This window comes from Phalacrocorax aristotelis, chromosome 12 (genome assembly GCF_949628215.1).
Source record: "Phalacrocorax aristotelis chromosome 12, bGulAri2.1, whole genome shotgun sequence".
Taxonomy (NCBI): Eukaryota; Metazoa; Chordata; class Aves; order Suliformes; family Phalacrocoracidae; genus Phalacrocorax; species Phalacrocorax aristotelis.
Genome location: NC_134287.1, coordinates 6,015,919 through 6,036,676, shown reverse-complemented (window position 1 = coordinate 6,036,676; position 20,758 = coordinate 6,015,919). Strand labels below are relative to the sequence as shown.

The following is a 20,758-nucleotide window of genomic DNA, read 5'->3' as shown; positions in this document are numbered from 1 at the left end:
ATCTTCAGCAGTTACTAGGATGTGAAAGGACATCTGCATGTACAGTTTTGACCTCTTCTCCTGCTCTTTGCCCGTTAATGTATTTCAGCTGGTTTGTCTTTTAGCATTCCAAAACTTTCAGTAGTTTTCAAAGCTCAACTTGTCTTAATTTAAATAAAAATTAATTTTTAAAAAAGCTGCTTTTCCTTTCTCCTCCTGCTCTGAACTCTGTACAGGCTTGCTAATAGATTTAAAGATATACTGCTCCAAAATAGTCAGATAGTACCAGACTGAAATTCAAATGTTAATGTTTCATAAACTGCCAGGAAAGGAAACAGTGTCTGTATATCAGTGAAAGTTTGGAATTTCTTGTAAGTGTTTAATCTTGGTTGCCAACAACATGTTGGGTCATTGACTTGTAAAGCCCTGAAACAAAGATATTTAGTTTCAGGCATTTTAAATATATGTCTTACTATTTCTTTCACTGCAGGAACCACACTTGCTAACAACTGTAATTTAATTTAAAAAAAAAATTGTAGAAACAAGTTTTATTTCTAAAATATATTAATGTATTCTAATATACAGTGGAACAGTAATTTCAATGATATTTGGCATCATTTTTATAACTGTGTTCACAAATAACTCAGGTCACTTCAAGAAAGAGCCAAAAGAAAGTCATTTCATATCCATTCCCAAACAGTATCTAATGCTATAAAGTCAACACAGAACATACTAAAAGCAGGATTATACAGCCTGAATACTTCGAAGCTTTGAGAATTTCAGCTGTAGCTATGCACTGCATTGGCTAAAATCAAGTGTCAAACAGAAAAGACTGATATTTACATTTTTGAAGTTTCACAGTGCTGAGAGGGAATGGAGTAAGGTACACACCGGGTAGTGTGGCCCTCGAGTAAGTACTTGGATCCAGCATGAAAACCAAGTAAATGGATATTTGTTGTAAAGACCAAGCAGCAACACAGAATTAGAAAACACACAAATCTTTTATGAACCGATACTCTGCAGAGAAATATATACACACACGAACACCAGCAACTTTGTTTAATCTAACGTAATGAGTCCTGTATCCAAAACTAGACCTCCTTTTTCCTACTGAAAAGCAAATAATAGTTTAACGTGTACCAGATAGATATACATGACTTGACAAATGGGTCATTATACTGTTAAATTTCCATATAAGAACAAAGGAGATGAGAAACTTTCAAAGTACCTTTTCCATTGCTTCTTTCTGACTGGCATTATCTGTCCAGCTCATGACAGCTGAAGTAAAAGAAAAATCAAACCTCTCAAATTAAGTTACTCTTTACCTTTGTAACTGTCCTTGCAACAATCTATTATCCAGAAGCATCATTAGCATCAGACATGTTTCACTGACAGAAGACATTCTTCATTGCAGTGGACCAGAAAAGATTTTAATTAAACCATTTAAGCACACTAACAAATCTAATGGCGTCCCAGAAAGACAGGGGATGTTGGGATGTGGGGAAGTGAGTGTTATGTTTACAGGCTGTCTTTCAAATTTCCAAACTGAGAAAAATAAAGCAGATGTTTAAATTAAATGTCCTTAACCTCTTTGTAGCCAAGTCCTTACCAAGAAAACTTCTAGAGGTCTTTGCATCACTAGTAAGCATTGTTTACTACCGTACTAGTCTTTGGCTTTGCCCCTTCCTGAGGTGGCTCTCACGACTTGGAGCTGCCCTGGCCATAAACCACTAAGCAGCACTCTGCACAGCATCACAGGGCAGGACAGAGGTCACCGCTCCATGCTATGTCTATCTTCCACCCCATCTTAGAAGTCCTTATCCAACTCACCACGCTGTGACCCAACACAGATTAGGTTCGTGCTTTGAATGGAGACATCAACTGACATAAACAATCGCATGCGCCTTTCTCCAGTGGCAAACGTAGCTGCTTCTGTTTAAATCAGCGCCACAGGCTGCATGCACTATTGGCAGCTGGTCTCTTCAACACAAAACAGTCACAAAGGCTGAGTGCTTATAACAATGTGTATTTAGCACGTAGGCTTTACAGTAAGGGATCTTCATTGTGTTGACTCTTGATAATACTGCTGCTTACATAAATTACCTTAACTGTATATGTCATTCCTTCTCCTACTGGTAAGGACTTCCAGCACCTTAAAGTCTACCTTTTCACAAAGTTATTTCAGCCACTGATATACAGGAGTCATGATCTTGCTGACGGACTCAGTGATAACCCACTATTAGTGACATTGCTTACTGTGGCTGAGGTAACACGATTCAAGCAAAACTCACTTGAAAACTGCTCATTTTCAAGATGACTACAGACATACACGCACACAACATTTTCGTGACTCTATGAATTAAAGAGTATCTATACCAGAGAGCTATAACCATTGTGATTATTAAAATAAAGCTCAACAGTGGAACTAAAGCACTACCTCAGGAATATAAAGCAGTATCAAAGAATGTACAGCAGATCTATCCCACTATCCACGGGGTACTTTCAAAGTTAAGTAGCTCAGCAGATTTCTGGGTTGGCATATAAAATTGTTTCTTTAATTTAAATGCACAAGGAGCTTATGCTGTTGTTTATTTCCAAACAGAAGGTGGCCAGCCATCAGAGCATTTGGAGCTGCCAGGCATGCACAAAGTCACATTTGGTTTCTGATTCAGCAAGGGCGTTTATCCTTACCATTAACATTAGCTACTTCTTGTTCCCTTGATGAAATTTAATGTGCTTACAATTATGCATATGATCTTTCTTAATCTTTCGAGAATACTCTTATGTATAGGTTTTGCTTTTAAGGCTGCTGTTGCAGTTTTAAGATTTCTCACTGCTTCTGCCATAGTATTTGCTCTCAGAGGTGAGATGATTCTCACACCCCTCTGTACAGGCTTTTCAGGCTCAGCTATTTCCCAGCACTTCTTGTTATAATTATTAGTTTTGACCAGATGCAGGAAAGCGGAAGGCAGCTGCTTCTGCAGGCAGTGTCAGCAGGGAGCACTTCTGCACAGTTCCCAGGCCCTTGGCCAGCAGGGGAGAGCTGGAGGCCGAAAGTCCCCCGCTTTCTGGGATTCTCCAAGATTGATCCTGTTGCTCCAAACAGCCTGAGAGACTCGTGGAGCCTCTCTGTGCAATTTAAGTAGGATTATGGCTTAACTTTTCCAGAAGAAACAAGGGTCCTTGCCAGTCTCACCTATCAGTGACCTGAGGATTGATTCCTGCTGCGCTACTTCCTGTCATCATTTTCAGCCTCCTGTTTGAGAGCAGGATGGAAACTCTTAATACTCTTAATAATAGAGAGAACTTTCATTTTTCAACGTAGTGCACAGAGCATCTTCCACTGAGACAGCCTCTGCCACCGTTCCAAGACAGTACTCTCCCTGCTAAGTCAATATTCAAATACTGAAAATGCCACCACCACAACCATTTTAGCTCCTGCCCAATTTCCTCAGTAAGCAAATGAGATTAACTGAAGGGAGTTTCATATCTGTTTAAAGAGGCAATGCTCCCCCTTCCACCTTTGCCATGCGCTCCCATTACACACACACACACACACACAGAGCTTTGCTGGCACTGTCGCTCACTTGGCCACAAAGACAGTGCATCAAGGTTTTAACAGCTGGAAACTTTTTTTTTTAATAGTTATTTTTCAGGCAGACCACTCCCATGCTGTCACCAGCAGTTGTGTGGTGAGCTGGATTAGGGAAGAGACAGAGGAAGCGCAATGCCCAGAGAATACACCTCTCCAGAAGGTTTAAAGCAGCTGTGGAAAACACAGCTTTAATGAGATATTTCAGACAAACCCAGACAACAGAAGAGGCTGCTGCCAGGGACGGGGGTCAGTCTCCTCACCAACAATTTTCTCTACATACCACCCTCCGCCCCTGCCTTTCCAGCCAGAAGCTTCCCTTGGTTCAAGAGAATCCCCTTGTTTCATTTGCAGCTGGTTCAACCCACAAAAGGGTCAGAGAAGCACCAGAGTCAGCACATGCATGGGAGACATGCCTCCATGACAGGAGTCGAGGGAGCAGGACTGGCCCTTGGCAGCCACAAACCACCAGGACATTGTGGGTCAGACTTTGAAGGTCCCTTCCAACCCAAACCATTCTATGATTCAGGTGCCTCATTCGGATTTCTCCCAGCCCTGCCTGGTGGCACCTTGGTGGCCTTAGGGAGCAAGCACCAGAAGGGCTCCATGCTAGCTGTGTTTTATCAAACATCCCCCAGAAATAAGATACAAGGTAATTAAAATAAAACTTGCTCAGGTTATCTAGGGGCAAGAGACCCTGACAGAGGCAGAGGAGGATCTTGAAGAGCCTCTGTAGTCCCACCTCAGCAAGATCCTTGTAGACAGGCCATGGTGGAGAGGTCTGCTCACGTAAGGATATACCAGGTAGCAAAACCAGATTGTTAAGGTAGGAAAAGATGATCTAGAAAGAAATTGCACATAACGACATGGCAAGGGATAATTTTGTTTTCACAACAGTGTTGTTTTAATAAGCTAGACCCAGAGGGGCACCACTTGACTCAAATCACCTCCTTGCAGTTATTGGAAGGGGAGTCGGGTAGCTGGAAGCAGCAGCTGGCCTCAGACATGGTTCAGCCCCATTGAAGGGCAAGATTATTAAAAGAAGCTGACAGTATAAATCCTGTTAGATATCACTGTTAAACTGGGTCCAAAACTGGTCAGCAGCCTTGTGCATTCCCACCTTGGTCTGAGTTTTGGGGAAAGGTCAATTCCTAAAGCACCAGCTCTACTTCCAGCAGAGCCCCGTGCCAAGGGCATTTCTGCAGCGTGCCCTGTTTCTTGGAGATCTCAGGTCACTGGTATCCTGACTACAGACCGGAAATATTTTCCAGGCCATTAATTCTTAGATGTGGCCAAAAATTTAGCTTCTGCTGCTTCAGTATTTCCCTTTGTTCTGAATCAGAATGAATAGCTGCAAGTTTCCCGTAAAAGTAAAAATAAAATGGCAAGCCTTATTTGGGCCTTTTGACTTATATTAAAAACATCAAAATAAATTAATTCAACTTCGCCAAAATTTTTTATACATTCTTAATCATTGATGAAGTGAAAGGAGTCCTGCAAAGCAATCTGTTTTAATTGATGAAGCATTTTTAGAGATAAATGGTTCTGCTAGAAGACTTTCAGCTGGCTCTTCTGAAATATCTTTTCTCAAAAAAAAAAAAAAAGCAAACAAGAAAAAAAAACATCACACACACACACAAAAAAAACCCCCAGCGCTCAGACTTCCTAATCTTGCAGCCCACATCAGCAACAGGCTCTGCTGATTTTTGCTGAGGCTAAATTTCTAGTGGTCATAGATGTTATGGCTTGCTTCCTTTTTCAAACACTAAAACCCATTTCAATTTGCTTAAGCATTGCTATAAAGACATGGGAAGTGGTTTTATTTTCTGTGTTCCGGTAAGTGTCCTTTCAGTAAGGACATGCAAATATAGAGCTCAGCCCACAGAACATTACATTGTCAGTGGGGAAGACAGCATAATTTTTGAAACAACCTTGCAAACCCCTCACCTCTCCATCAGGGCAGCTTAAGACTAATGGGGACACCCATGTTCTAGGAAAAATAAAATTAACTTTCCCATTGCACGTACTAAAAACACAGATTTATGTTGTAGATGGAGCTTTAGTGTCTTAGACCAAGGCTATCTCTGCAGCCAGCTTTCAAGGAGGGGACCTTTCATTCAGCATATGAGATGGAGTATGACAGGCTCAAAAAAGTCTTGGATAGCCAAGTGTAAGAAAGCAGCAACGCTGGGGTGTAGAATGGGCTGGAAACCCTAGGTCATAAACAAATAAATTATAGGTGAACCCACTCATAGCATGTACGAGAACAAAGAATCAACTAGTTTAATCTTTCATTAGAGCTCTTTCAAAGCAAAAATTATTAACCTTAAATGTGTCTACTTTAGGTACTATTGCAAAAGGCAGCTTCCTCTAACATAAACTACAGGGATTCACTGAGCTACTATTGCAGGAAAATATCTTTCTTTTAAAGAAAAAAAACAAGTTTCTAACATCTCAACAGTTAAATAAATGTGGCGGGGTATGCAGTACAGACTCCTGAGCCTTGGAGTTCTGGCAAAACCATACAGTAGTTCAACGCATATTAAACCTAATCAAACCATTCATTAAAAAACCCTGGTTTTCACTTGAAATGGTAGCACAGCAGCCCTACAAACAGATAGCCATTAGTGGTGCTAAAGTAATCCTGATTGTCCTAAAAAATGTAGAATACTCTATTGTTCCTTCCAGCATTACAGACATCTAGACCTCAAACTCCTGTAACGTGCTGAACACAGCTATTATCACAGTGTGATAGTAACAAGACATTACAGGAGCAGTTTTGTTTAACTAAAACCGTGCCTGAGGACAAAATACCAGCAGCAGTTCCTGATGGCTGACAAATTCACAGTGGACCAAGAAACCCATCCCCAACACTCCTATTTACACCAAGCATCTCCTGAATATATTCCCTTGCTACTAACACTGCTACCAACACCACTTCATTTGTACTACATGAGGTCTTATCTAAGCCAAACGCAGTGATGGCTGCTGTAAAATCTTAGAGATATCATGTATATCAACAATTCTGGCGCTACTAGCATGACTTATTCTTATGCTTTCACTGCTAAGCAGTAAGGAGAAGCCCCGGTGAGTGCAGACAAAGCCAGAGTGACTTTGCACATAGCAATTGGCCTCGTGTCATTGCAACCATTCCCACACTCAGACCTGAAAGGTCAAAAGTATATTAGAACTGTTAAGCACCTACACTGGATTACCAGCTCAGGACAGATAAGACTGCATCACCTAGCCGTGGCTGGCATGACTGTTAACAACTAATCTTGTCCTTACAGAGCGGCTCTGCAACAAACAGGATTGCTGCTCACCTCTGCTTTCACATTAAAGCAGTAGGCTCGCCTATCTGAAATGACAGCAGCTGTTTCTTAGACTACTTCTACAACTGTGACTTTAGTTGCACTGCAGAATATCAACATTTGTGTTCAACAAACATGATTCACCATGTTTTGAAAGTAAGAGATGGAATGATAGAGACAGCATAGCATGATTCACCTCTGCCTTGAAACTGCACAGAGCTATGTTTCACTAGAATTATGCTACCAGCGTTTTTTTTACCTCTGAGATATTTGCAGCAGTTATGAACTGAGAAGACTGTAAAATAAACATTTACAGTGAAAACTTGACCAATATAGTTTGACAATTCTTGCCACAAACTGCCAACCCTGAAAAAATAAAGCGTTTTTTTTGTTGTTGGTCTTATTTTTGCCCACTTCTAATTACACTTTCACAGAACATTTCCTTTCCTTCTTCCTTCAGATTTGTCTCTGCCTTCACCCAGCCTTCTGTTGCTGATCTCTTTCATTTTATTATCTGGGAGATAGATTTGAATGGTGCTGGAACATATCCTCTTGCCTTCAATGAGAATGATTTAAGCACATGCCTATACGCTCTATTGATTCAGACCCCACACATCTTGCCTGAATTCACGTGAGGTCTGTATCTTGTCCCTAAAGCCCTGCCTCCCCTCCCAGAGAAGCTTACACTTGTGAGTAACGCCACACCTGAGACATGCGCCACAGCTCTGAAGCCTGACTTCTGCTGTTTATTTGTAAGAGGTCTAAAATTGGTAGCTGCCAAACAATTTCCTCAGTGACCCTGCTGAGATTCTTTAACCCTTATCCGCAGCTTTTTCGATGGGAATGTTTTAATCCTAACACCCTCTCCAACCTCTTCCCCTCTAATGAAACTTTTCATCAGGATGGCACTTGTGTGGTAGCGGTCCCTGCATTCGTAAAGATGAACAGACACCACCACCTTGCTTCACATAAGCAATATATTACTAAAAGGAGTAAGATTTAATTTGAAAGGCTCTGTAACACAAAGAAACTGGATTTAAAGTAGGCTGAAGTACAGGGAATTGCAATTTCAGTATGTAACATTATTTACAACCTGTTAATCTGCTATGCAAACTGGTCTCTCTATAAAGCCACTTTGCAGACAAAGCGCTCTTGCTGCCACTAGATGTCAGTTTCACACACTTCAAAACTGATAAATACCTTAAAAATAGTAATTCTCCATTCACAACAGAAAATGGTTCTTTATTATGCCATTTTTTCTGGGCTGACCTTTAATTTTCAGGATTCCACATTTTATTTACCACCTTTTCTTCAGCTTTTCTCCCCCTGTGGGGCACAGTTTTTACCTAAGGAAAAAAGACCTAAACAATTTCCACTCGGCATTTATTCCATGGTTCACTCAATCTGAGACACTCTGACAGTTTTTGCCAGATAACACTGGCAAAAGTCTATAGCTCACGTTGTATTTCTAGGGGATAGCACAGAGCTCGTATTCTTATTCCATAAGGATATTTTTATATTCCATAAGGACATTTTTACTAAGAAATGCTGTATCTTCTCTGACTAATTACAGATAGTCCACTATGCCAGTTAATAGAAGATATGATTAATATGCGTTATTACAATTCTATCATTTTTCAGGTTTTTACTCGTATTGACTGCCTAAAGGTAGATCATTTTTATTTACCCTCCAAATTTCTGTTATTCAGAAATGACAAATGTAGCTGTAGATTTCTCCTAATCCTGGCTTCCTGCAGGTCTTTTTGTCAATACCAAACAGATTCCATAAACATAAACAGGTCTTAATCTAAAGTTGATCATACTGAATACAGAGCTTTGGTAATATATTATGCATTTACTTTGCCGTAACAACATGAAGTTGCTTTATATCAAATAAATCTGGGTCTTTACGTCCCTCCCAAAAAACCTGAAGAAAGTTAGTAGGAAGTAAAATTCATTATACCATATCATATTCAAATACACATACATATTTATAAAGGTTTTTATATATATTATATATATATAAACACACGGACACACACAAAAAGCAACAAACATTTCACAGCAAACCTCTCCAAACTGGTCCATGCTCAGTACTAGCAATGTTACAGAATGTAACTGAGCATTATTGTAAGGTTCAAAGCTGTCACCTCACATGCAGCTTTACTGCTCAGGTATTGACAGCTTACCTAGCAACACAGGATGTTTGTTTATCATAAAGTCAAGGTAATCCCCTCATCCCCATTTGCATCAAAATTTGACCTTTCAGACTCCTACTGATCCTTCAGAGCTCTCCTGGCTTATCAGGTATTATTTGCACCTGCAGCCATAACCATCTTATACAGGTGCTTACCTACAAGGAGGGGCCAAAAAGTAAGGATGGGGAAAGAGCTGTGCTTCTGTGAACTTAAAAATATAGTTGAAAAGACTATATCATACAGTCAACTGTTTCAACAACCTTCTGCAAAGACATCTAAAAACTTTTTTTGAGGCAATAACTCTTTTAAAATATCCTTTAGTCCAACCTCAGCTAGGAACTGTGAAAGCATGACAAAAAAATCTCCGAAGCAAACCTGGAGGCCAAAACACATCAGGTCCTGTAACTTCTAACAGCCACCTTTGTGACTTAGAAGCCTTCCTTAGAGAAGTGCTAAACCTGAAGCAGGTGAAGGTACCATACATGCTATATACTGTCTTACAATGTTTTATCCCATGAAAGAGCCCCGTTCCCTTTACCTTCCTACCACAGTTTCTCAGTTTCCTCAAACCAGCACTCCATTTGCATGCTACCTTATCCCCCTACCAGTCATCCTCTACATGTCCCCAAGTCTGCAAAATGCCATAAATCCCACCCAGCCAAGACATGTAAGCCACGTGCACACATGCTGGCCATTTGTGAAGCATGTGCACCGAACCAGAGCACCTCAGACGTGCCAGTTCGCTGTGCGCGCACTGCACAGTCCACGTGCATGAGTCAGTCTAGGTTTTCCAGACAAAAATGCTTAATGCATTTATACCTACTTACAGGTCTGCTCCAGACTGTACAGAAGTTTAGCTTCCCTTTGCTTTTGATACAAGGCTTCCCCTTCCCCAGCACCCATGCTGGCAAGCAGCTACAGCAGGATAGGCTCAGATCCAAGACATGCCTCTGCAAGTAAAGGAGTGAGAGACACACCTCAAACATTTGCACCCCTGCAGCGTTTCACCCCTTCCATGATACTATCCGCAGAACAAAGCTGGCTGGCTTGATTTGCAAGCTAAGAGCTTTGGTTACTCTTAGCTACTAAGCTAGGTGAGTGAGCTACTGAGAAGGTTGATGTTAGGTGAATGAAGCAGCCAGCAGAAAAGAGGAAACCAATAGCAGGTTTGAAGAGGACATAATTTTTACATGCTTTCTAAATTGCACTCTAGCATGAAACTGTAAATACAAAAAACCCAAACACTCCAATCTGTCCCTTTAGTTCCTCATTGTATATTTGGCAACTCATATGCCTCCAGGAAAAAAACTACTTTAACTTCTTCTTTATCGCACTTATTCATTTGCAATATGTTCCATTCATGCCAATATGAATCACTAACAATGTATACCATAAGCAACAACAAGAGCAATGGACGGTTAAAACCTGGAAGAATTAGTCATCTTCTTACAGAAGCTACCATGTAATTTCAAAAATGTTGAGTTTGCACGATATTTTTGTACTCTTTCCTAAGACCAGAATTCTGTTGCTAAAATGCAGCAGCAACTTCTAGTTGCAATCAACGGTGCAATTTACTGAAGAAAAAAAAATCACCAAAACCCAAACATACAAAATAAGAAAAGATAGCTTTCAGCTGGACCCATAGATGCCAACCTCCTCAAACTCCAGGGAGGGTCATAGCTTAATCCCCTTATAGAAGACTTTCTCAGAATAAAAAGGAATCAAGTTTAAACCTTCTATATAAAACATTCACCAGCATAGGAAGTGCTTAGATCCATAGTTTCCTCCTCTATCAAGCTAAATTTCTAGTTTAAAAAGTGCTCGATCTGACCATACACACAGCACTTGCATGGGCAGAAAGAGCTGCCTACAGCAGAGTACTGCTCAAGCAGCAGATTAGAGCAAGCATCGGTTTGGAAGGGTAGTGAGAATTACACAGGCTATTTGGCTGCAATCACCAAGCAGTTATACCTTAGCAATCTTAATATGCTCAAGAAAAGGTTTAAATAGTCTATTTTGCAAAGAAAAGGGAGTGAACAAAAGTCCTTATAACAAAAAGCATAACTGCTTCCTCCTGTTATTTAGAGGGTACAATAACGGGGGCTGAAATAGCCCTAATATTGCTGGTCATTGATCTGCAGAGGCAATTTCATGAGTCATTATTGCAGCTGACAAAGTCTGAACAAGCCCAGATGGGCCTCTGTGTCAATCAGACAGCTCAATATAGTTTTATATTTCCTCAGGAATTTGGTGATTTCTAGATCTGCTAGATCATCTGCTAATTACCATATGCACTAATGTAGATATACAGCTGCTTTTTGTTACAGTATAATTACAGGCTAACTATTAAATGTAGGGGGTTCTCTAGTGTCTGAAATGGCATATTTTCATAACAAACATATCAAAGAACTTAAAGAAATGTAGAGATTCACTTGAATTTAAATACAGACTGAGGAAACTGGTTTTCTCTGGGATCTTACGTGTTCTCCAGTGATCTCCTTGTCTCATACACTTGTTATTAGTGTCTCATTTTTTATGCCTGATGCAAACTCATCCATCATGCTGATGAGATGGCGAGAGAAAAGGCAAAACAGTTTGGAATGGGACTGATGGCTGGGGGGTTATTCAGAAAACAGAGCTGAGCAAACATCAATCATATTACAGTTAACTCAGTATCACTGAAGTCACTGGAAAGTATCCATGTCAGAGATTTCACATCCATTAGAGGTGTGCCTAGGAAGTCTCAGGAAACAAGCAAATTAATTTCCTATTCCTGACACAAAAAGAGAAGGAGAGTTAGAATTGCATCTATGAAATGGACATGTTTTCAGCCTGACACATCCCCTGTTGAAATCTATGCTGAGAAAGAGGGCATTTTACCATTAGCAGGTTTTTGGACTGAAACCATGCAATCACACACTTGGTCTGGGTAGAATCCAGAGATTTTACTGGAAATTTTGCACTAAAGGAAAATCCATAGATAAGAAAAGGTTTCATTTAGACCAGTTTAAAACTCTGACTTAAGAAGGTCGGCTACAAGCTATGTGCCAGCTTTAACATGAGAAGTGCTTTAGTGCAATGCACGGACTCTTTGGCACATTGAGGTGAAAAGTATATGGAGCTACGCAAACTATTGAAATGATTTGGCTAAGCTGTTTCCCATACCCAAATTAGCTTGCACAGCACTAGAATGGGCACTGTATGTGCCCAGGTGCCACATTAAAAATTCCATTTCTTTTCATCCCCAGTTTTTCATGGGTTGAGGAGTCATGCAGATGTCTAGCACAAGAACAGACCAAACTGGGATTTAATAGTCTGCCAGCCATTGTTAAAGTAATCTTCCACTCAGCCATTGTTATGCTAATCTGCTGATTTCAGTTAAAAAAACCCAAAGAAATTCTGTGGTGGAGCTGGAAAGAGAGTATATAAAATGGCTTGCTTATCACTTTTTGAATGATTCATTAACCAGCATAATTTAATCTGCCACATGCCCAGTTAAATTCCCATCTAACAATGTAGTGTATCCTACCAGTTTTCCAGAAATGTTACAACAGGCTAGTAATAAAAAGTTAAGCATTAACCAAGATGACACAACCATGTAGCTACAAAATTAAAAACTGGTTCTTAGGTCTTTGCTTAGTTCACTATTAAAAATGTCATGCAATTCACTTAATGGATTTGTCTTGATCAAATTGATCTCTATTTAAAATATAAAATGTGTTTTCTCTCTTTTCAGAATATATCAGATTATGAGCTGAGCCAATTCAAAATAATGCACCAGCCGTAAGTCTCTCATTATTTTCTACTTCCCCATTAAATGACTAATACTCTGTTGCACTCTGACAGTTTGCCTGTTAATAAATTAGGAAAAATAAGAATTGAAACCTCCTGCTCATGTGAAGGGCATCAATTGATGGGGGTGGAACTTCCTCAGATTTAGGACCCTAAAGGTTTACAAGAACTGTGGCTGAGATCAGATGACAAGAACCTCTCTTCTGCACCAGCTGCTGGGTGATAGTCTTCCTCAGAGCAGACAGGCACAACCTTGATATTAGGAAAAGTACAAGTTCAACTTCTTTCAGAATACAAAAGCTCTTTACTTGTATAGCATATGGGGCCAAATTTTCAGAATTGATTCATTTGCTGCTTAGGGATCAGTTTAAGTGATCAGATTAACAAAGTGCTATGTTGAAAGTAACTTAAACAGAATTTAAATAGAGTACTGAGTAAGAAAATATAGGTGAAACAGTTAGGAAATGCATTAATGTAATTTGTGACAAATCAAGTTCATTTAGAAGGATATAGTTAATGTTCATGTATATTATTTCTCTTGTATTACTGTACAGAAATAATATGAGGAAGTTTTTCTTTATGAGCCAATGAAACCAAGAAGAGTTCAGTTTCATATGGAGTGAGTTGCTCTACTTCACCTAATGGTTGTTACTACTCCATGTAGCTTTTTTTTCCCCTAGCTGGGAAAACATTATCCTGATTTACGAAACCAGAATTGTTTTCTGGATCCCACTCTATTGGCAAGAAACCAGAGGAACTTGGAGGCATTTTTACCAATTAAAATCCTATTCCCATTAATAAGAATTTAATGATAGTATAAGTTAATATTCTTCTGGGTTTGTTTTAATAGTTAACAAGGCGAGTAAGGAAAATATCAAAAGACTTTCTTGCAAAGTAATTAAGTCTAATGGGACATCATTTTGAGAGAAAATGTAGAGAGCATGAATATAAAGTTAACCAAGGGCGTGATCTCCATTTCTGTGATATACATGAATCTGATCTACCACAGTATTGGGGCAAACAGAAATCTAGTGAACTGAGACCAAGAGTTGCACTTCTACTGATGGGGGCATTCGAGAGCTGGGTTCTCAAACTGTAAATGGGAATGACAAAGGTATTTTGTAATATGAAATCTTTTGTCAAGTATAAAACAAAAAACTAGAGTAGATCAAGTCCAAAGCAATAAAACTGAAATATACACTGTGGATGTCACATCCCTAGCACCAACTTTCGCTCTAAAATCTGTTGCTCTTACATCTTACTACTTGCTATTGCAAAAATTGCCTGAGCTTCTAGCACTCAAACAGTTTGCATGTTTTAACTGGGAAAGGTCTACACTGATCCACCTAAGCCAGATCAACAGGCCTGTTCAAGCCTGTTCATACAGCAGGTAATCCCCAATGGACCAAAACACTGAGGATAAACAGAAAGATAGTAATAGCCAGACAAGGTGGGACCAAAATCCTGTGTTGCTCCTGGCAGCAGCCAGTGCTTCAGGTCTCTGCCTGTAATGCAAGTTTATTCATGGGGCTTCATTAGACAGAAGCTAGGTTCCCCCAATGTGCCACCACCAAAAGCTCTTTGCCTTTCCCACTCAAGTTCTCACTAGTGCAACACTTGGTGTTCTTCTTTTCCGTAAGAAAAATTTCGAGCCTAGAATGCTACAAATGCTCTGTGAACTACAACATGCAGTTATTCTACATTCGGCTAGAAATCCCATCACAGCTGTACCAGGAGCAATCTGCAGCCGTGCATCGGCATTCTTTCCTGACTTCTGCACCAAATACCTGCACTAACTCAGTGGAAGGCTCTTTTCCCTCTAGTAATACTATACCTGTTCTCTAAAAGATAACTGGCAAAAAAAGACAAAATGTTTTATCTGGGAAGAATTTATCATAGTAATTCTGGTTTTGCACAAGAGTTTTTATGAAGACCCTTATTATACTCTGTTAATTCAATTAGCATTGGCTTAATGACAGCCTGATGTGAACTAGTTCTCATCAACACTTAAAGCCACAGGTCTACCTAGATTGCTTCTGAGCAGCTACTGAATACAGTAGTGACATTATCAATGTGCAGCCTCTACTGGTGTCCTATCCTATCCCTGAGATGAAATAATGACAGATTTCCTTCCCTACTTCCCAAAAAAATAACAGAAGAGGGGTGCTGCTCTCAAACAGGGGACAGCAGAATACCAAGGCACTAGTCCAAACGGCCTCTGGAGCTACCTGCCAGGGTTGTGCAACAAACTGCTCTCACAGGTTTATATGTTTTCAACAGTTCTGACATCATGATGAAATCTTGAGCTCTGCTTAAAGCCCTTCCTCCTGTGGAAGCACCATTGCATTTTTCACTCCACACAGCAGACTCAGTTGATACACTCTCACCCTGAGAGCCTGGGGTCACCCAAAAACACCGAACAAGTTCACTCTCAAGAACGGCAGTACAACAGCACTTTCCAGATAGTTCCCATCAGAGAAGCCTCAAACATCCCACTGACTACAGTCATGGGCTCATTTATTCAGTGTTAAAATTTATGGCAGGAGTAGCACTATATAGAACTTCCCACTACATTCGCACTCTTTAAGAAAGCACAGATATCAAAGTCAACCTCATACCACAGATATTTCAGAATACTGGACCTCAAGTGCTTTCCAAACATGCTGTCTTGCTATCTTTACTTAACATTTTAATAAGCAGTCCAAATAAGATAGGTATTTATAACTGTATTCAGCAAAACTGGCATATAAGCTATAACTCAGTTATAAATATCCATAATTTGGAAGCACATCTTGAGAAAGAAATGTAATTACAACCTAATCACCTCAGTGTAGATAGTCCAAGACTTACGGTATCAGATGTTTATGCAGACGTTGTTTCACAATCCTTGCAACTTTCCCAGGGACCGTGAAATTAAAAGGCCGTCTTTATAGCTAATGTGATTAGAAATTCATCCCAAATCAAACTCAGAATAAGTTTCACTCTCGCCTCATGAGGTCTGGGAACTGTTTTCCAAAGTTAGGACTGGAATCTTTCATCACAAAATCAGTGCTCTCTATCACATGTGCAAATTCAGAAGCCTGTTCTGGCTGTGTTGGATTGCTAGGTAAATGAGACAAAGTCACTGGCAAATTAGGTACGAGATGTCAAGTCTTGAGTTTACCATTTGTATATAGCAACATGCAGTTATGGAAGATCTTGGATAATAAGTGAGCTGTGACAAGGAACACATAATGACAAGCTTTGTTTAATTATGGTGTGGGCAGCATTTGATCTCGTTTTCTTGAAATAAACATCTACTAATCTTCTCTGCTGTGAAAAATGTTACTAGTTTATTTTACCAGGAATTTATAGTATATGCAGAAAAAATTGATATTCATAAACCAAGTGTTCTGTAATTAAGATTGATTTCTAGATTAGTTTCTAACATCTATTTCTCATTTGTTCATAATTTTTAACAACTCCAGCTGAAATTTTTCATCCTTGCCTTCCAAGCAAAGCAGGTGCCTTTTCCTGAGACATATGAATAAATTCTCAATTGTCAGAGATGTTACATATCAGGAAAGTACATTTATAATGCTGAGATGTTCCACCTGAAATGTCTGCACTTGGATAATTCAAACTGCAAGAACTAGGAACGTTACACATTATCTCCTTTTTTGTTCTCCCCCCTCCGCTTGACATTTTTCTTTTATTTCTTCATTAAGGAAGTTGAACACCAAATGTGGAAAATTCACTTTTCAGTTTTTTTCACAGCTATCAACATTTAAATCCACGGACAAGTTCTCCATACAGCAGGTGCAAAGGCCTGGATCCCCTCTTAGCCCCTCTGCAGCTGGGTCAGGAGAGAGTTCGTTAGGCAAAATCTTTTGGAGTGATGGTGTCCAATAATCACTAAACCTGGATTGCCTAAGTGTGGATTTGAGACCTTGCTTTGCCTAAGGAAACTCAGCTAAATTACTTTAGCATTCCCTGCTTCCTTTCCCACCTGCAGTGTGGAAATAATAGTATTTCCCTATCTCACAGGGGTGTTATAATGGAAAAGCATGAGGAATTGTGGTGACTTTACTTAAAATTGTAGGGGAAACCGTACAACTGCACTGCAGGTGAAAGCTGTAACTTGCTTCCCAAGGTCCCATTCAGTAGCGGTGGTGCCACAGGGCCACGGGAGTTACATGCATTGGGGACATCTGAATACTGTGGGGGATTACTGGCCAAGCAGTGGCCAAAACTGCCATTGCTGCAGCTGCCAGACAGAGCTCTGTGCTGTGAGGGGCCACCCCAGGCTTGCAGGCAACAAAAAAGGACAACGGTTCAAAGGGCAAGCAGGCTTCCACTGGCAAAATTAATTCTAGTCTACTCATGGCAGAGATTTACACCCATCTTTTCTCAACAATTTAGTCGACACTTCAGTGCATTTTAACTTGTTCATGCTTCCAGCAAGAATCGTCTCAAAGACTGGCACGCCTAATGCATTTTCTTCTGTTACATTTTCACTTTTCATTAAAAAGACATGAAAATTGAAGGCATGAACATTAAGACAACAGTTAAAATTAAGAATAAAATACAAGAGAAGTCAACAAATAAATCAGTAGACTTCTAACAGACTGCAATGACATTCAAATTTCACATGTAGAGAATTTTCTAATCCTGTTTGGAGGGGGCATTACATAGGCCTTGTTATTATGTTTATTCTTAGTTAATAAATGTAGAGTGTGCAAAATGATACTTTCTGTTTCACTTTGAATTATTTTGATTTCTTGCACCTATATTTTTATTTCAGAGGATTACTTTACCTAACCGAAGTCAAACCCCAATAAAAATACTAATATAATTAATGAGATTTCTGTGAGAATTAGACTGTTTCCTTAAGAAATAATAAAGACAAAGAGCTTTTGCTGCCTCCTTAAGCAAAATGCAGCGGTACAGAAGTCTTGTGACAATCTGCATTTGGACTTTCCCCACTCCAGAGAAAGCTCCAAGCTGAAAAAACAAAGGTGGTAGATGACTTCTGTCCCGATACTTAGTAAGCAGGAAAGGTTTTCCCCTTTCCTTGGGAAATACCATAATGGATTTTTAATTACCCTATATCCTTTAAATACCAATGCTGACTCAGGTTGAATGTTTTATGTCTAAATATGCAGATTTAGTTCCTTGCTTCCCTTAGTATTTGATGTAGCTTAAATGCCACTTTAAAAATCTCCACTTACTCCCAAAACTGGAAAAGGCCAGGGCTGCAAATTCAGAAATACCTCTTCATACAGTTACATCCCAATAAAAATGATACCTGAAAAAGACCAAAGGAGGCTTCCAGTATATAACCACTCTAGTGTCACAGGCACATCCTACAGGACACTCCCTTGGTAGCTATATACACTCCAAAAGAAAAAAAGAAGGAAGGGAACTTGACTTTAAATCATATTTTTATATATTATTTACTCATTTTTAGCATAGAAAGGCTACGGCAAAGGTCTACTCAGGCATCAAATATTTACAGAGGCAGCCATTGCCTGCTGATTAGACATAATTCTGGATACTCTCCTGTTCACAGGAGAATCTAGGAAATATTTGCTCAGCAAAGCAATACCATCTTGCCTCCTTTTACAGCAGCAGAGATTGTTACACTCCTGCAGCAGAAAGGGGGCAACAGACACTTGCATTACAGCAGTTTCTCTTTCATCCTGCAGTGAGCAACTGAGGCTTTTGCAACGACACCAGTTACTTGAGAAGGAGGAAAGTTCCCCTCACAGCTCAAGAGCACATTGTGTTCCAAGTTCTTCTAGGAAGCTCACTTCTGCTCTTGTAACTAGACAGTTCACTGTGCTATCTTCGATCTAAAGCCAGGCAAAACTGGTATTCTGAAATAATTTTTGAAGTGTTTTGCCAAAGCTTAACAAAGAAAGAATGGAAAGATCACAGCATTGAAAGTCTCATGACACCACCATAAACTGCATGGATTTGAACCTGAGACTGCAGTTTAATCATAGCACCTTCTCCATCTCAGCTCCATGTCAAAAGAAGTACCTCGTCAAGGAGAACTCAGACAGACACATTCCAAAACTATGAATCTATAACTGGGCATTTTTCTTAGTACTAAGGAAATCCCATCCAACCTTCTAACCAAGCTTTGACATATATTTGAGATTTGCCAAAAATTTATGATAGTTTATCTTGGCAAAATATGCTGTCCACTATATAAGTCCAATAACATTTGATACTTTTCCACAGATAAACATTGAATTTGTATTTTATGCATTGTTTTACATTGAAAATAGTGCATAAATAAAATTGTACACAGGAGAAACTATTTCAGTACATCACATTCTCCTACAACTGCAACCACACAGAAGACATCTTCAAACAATCTTTCTAAACTGGACATGGAGATGCAAGGTGGAATTACATTAATCATGCTCTAGGTGGGATGAAAACCAAACCCAGTACAGAAGGCATTCAAGCTAGCAGTATGTTCAGCTGAAGAGTAATGTATGTCACCTTATGTTGAGTCCTGTACAGTATCGCTCTTAGAACATGAGCAACTCTGAATCACAGAATCACAGACTGGTAGGGGTTGGAAGGGACCTCTGGAGATCACCCTGTCCCACCCCCTGCTTGAGCAGGCACCCCCAGAGCAGGGGGCACAGGAACGCGTCCAGGCAGGGTTTGAATGTCTCCAGGGAAGGGACCCCACAGCCTCTCTGGGCAGCCTGTGCCCCTGCTCTGGCACCCCCACAGGAAAGGAGTTTTTTCTCATATTGAGGTGGAACTTCCTGTGTTCCAACTTGTGCCCGTTGTCCCTTGGCCTGTCATTGGGCACCACTGAAAAGAGCCTAGTCCCATCGTCCTGACACCCACCCTTTAGATACTTATAAGTATTGATAAGATCCCCCCTCAGTCTTCTCCAGGCTGAACAAACCCAAGTCTCTCAGCCTTTCCTCATAAGGGAGATGCTCCAGCCCCCTGAGCATCTTGGTAGCTCTCCGCTGGACTTGCTCAAGCAGTTTCCTGTCCTTCTTAAACTGGGGGGCCCAGAACTGGACACAGACTTGCCTCCTGTCAGCTCACCATCTGCTTATAGTTCACAGTTAAGACAAACTCAGAGATGCAGTACTTAGGCAACAGCCTTACCTGTCTTGCAGCATCGCTTAAACTTTTAAATTAAGGATATTTTAAGCAAACACGATGTCTAAAAAGCCCCTACTTGAGTGGCCTTTCTCACTAAACAATTTCTTCAGCTGCTGTTGTATAAAGATACTAAGTAAAGTTAACAGGAACTAACCATGATCACAAGCCTGTCTTTGTTACCAAAAATAAAGATGTATCTAGCAACTACATTTGGCAGAGTTTATAGAGAGAAAACAGACACCTGTATACAAGAATCATTGGAAGTCACTAGAGATTTTAAATAAAAGAGCATTTAATCTTTGAAAAAGAAACAAGTAGTAACAATACAGTTCCCTCAGAAGTTGAAAATACACAAAAATAAACCAAAAATACAAGTTTCTATTTTCTGATCAAGTCCCCATATCCAAACATTTGCTGAGGTCTTACTAGTCTCCAAATAGCAATCATGGCAGTTCAGATGTTGCCTCGCTACAGTATTGCAGCTTGGTTAAAGTGGAAACTAACCTGGCAGTGTTTCAGTTCTTGTGGTTCTGCGCGCTATACTCCTGCCCCTGGACTGAGTAGAAAGAATATACAACAAAAGGCTTTCTTTATGCACATCCTACTGTTAGGCTAAATTACTGCTATTGCAATGATAAGGAATGCCTCAGGGATACAGATACATTGTCAGAGTTGGAGTTTTTTTCCATTTTAATGAAAATTGCATCCAGAAACCCTAATGAAAGAAAATAATTTTGTCCTTTTCCCCACCCTTCCTTACC

The 20,758-nt window shown here is 39.9% G+C and overlaps 1 protein-coding gene across 1 annotated transcript in view; it reads left to right on the top strand.

The window, feature by feature from the left end:
* BLNK (B cell linker) overlaps positions 1-20,758 on the top strand; it is a 102,723-nt gene that overhangs the window by 18,605 nt on the left and 63,360 nt on the right. The window contains exon 3 of the mRNA XM_075108050.1: positions 12,817-12,863. Coding sequence (XP_074964151.1) covers positions 12,817-12,863 — 47 coding nt within the window. The remainder of the gene's footprint in view (positions 1-12,816; positions 12,864-20,758) is intronic.